The sequence below is a fragment of the Pterocles gutturalis genome, unplaced genomic scaffold (genome assembly GCF_000699245.1).
Source record: "Pterocles gutturalis isolate BGI_N339 unplaced genomic scaffold, ASM69924v1 scaffold16549, whole genome shotgun sequence".
NCBI lineage: Eukaryota > Metazoa > Chordata > Aves > Pterocliformes > Pteroclidae > Pterocles > Pterocles gutturalis.
Window position 1 is genome coordinate 1 of NW_010133522.1, and position 806 is coordinate 806.

Sequence of the window (806 nt, forward strand, 5' to 3'; positions counted from 1 at the left end):
CGCGGGGTTCATTTTTCTCGGGGAAGGGATGTGCGGAGACCCGGCCCTTCCCCTCCCCACAAAGCCACCTGCATCCCTTCCCCCAGTTCATTGTGGCTTTGGCTGTTTTTCTTGTGTGTGCTTTTGGCAGGGCCGGGCTGGACGACCCGCCACCCACCAAGCCCCGTTCCCGGTGTATGTGGGCACTCACAGCGCCGTGTCCCCACCTGTATGGCGTTTCTTTAGGGCCAGAGATGCCGCTGGAGCTGCGTGATGCACTTACTGGCTGTACGAGACCATATGGCTCTGCACCAGCACCTGGTGCAGGGTGCACGGAGCTGGCCCTGGGGAGCTGGCCCTGTGACAAAGGAGCGAGGAGGGTATCTCGATGAGGGCATCTCGGCTGCTGATCTCCCTTGCAGCCAGGGCAGAGCCCACAGGCTCACAGCAGCTCCAGGCAGCGTCAAGCCCACGACTGCAAAGGCTTGCTCTGGAAAAAGTTTGTAGAAAAACAAACTAAATGGAGCTGAAGCTTTTATTAGAAAAGGAGATTTATTCCATTTCAGACCTTTGGGAATCCTACTTTATCTGAGTCTGGGAGGAGTCCTTAAAGGCCTCATGACAGCCTGGTGGGGGAAGACTTCAGCAGGTGGGGACAGGGAGACCAACAGTTAGTTCGAGGGGTCCTGGTTTGTGGTCCCGAGGTAATCATGTATGCTTCTGGCAAGTGATTCCCTGTGTGGGAAGGTTGCCTGCTTCAGACACGAAACCAGGTACAAGGGAAGGGGCCTGAAAGAGAAGGGAGCGCTGCAGCAGCAAGGACTATG

At 56.6% G+C, this 806-nt stretch overlaps 1 protein-coding gene across 1 annotated transcript in view; it reads right to left on the reverse strand.

The window, feature by feature from the left end:
• Positions 1–650: 650 nt before the first annotated feature.
• The window catches only part of FANCG (Fanconi anemia, complementation group G), a gene marked incomplete at its 5' end in the record, with an annotated part of 9,259 nt that continues 9,103 nt past the window's right edge, over positions 651–806 (reverse strand). The window contains one exon of the mRNA XM_010081271.1: positions 651–768. Within this exon, the coding sequence (XP_010079573.1) occupies positions 651–768 (118 nt within the window). The remainder of the gene's footprint in view (positions 769–806) is intronic.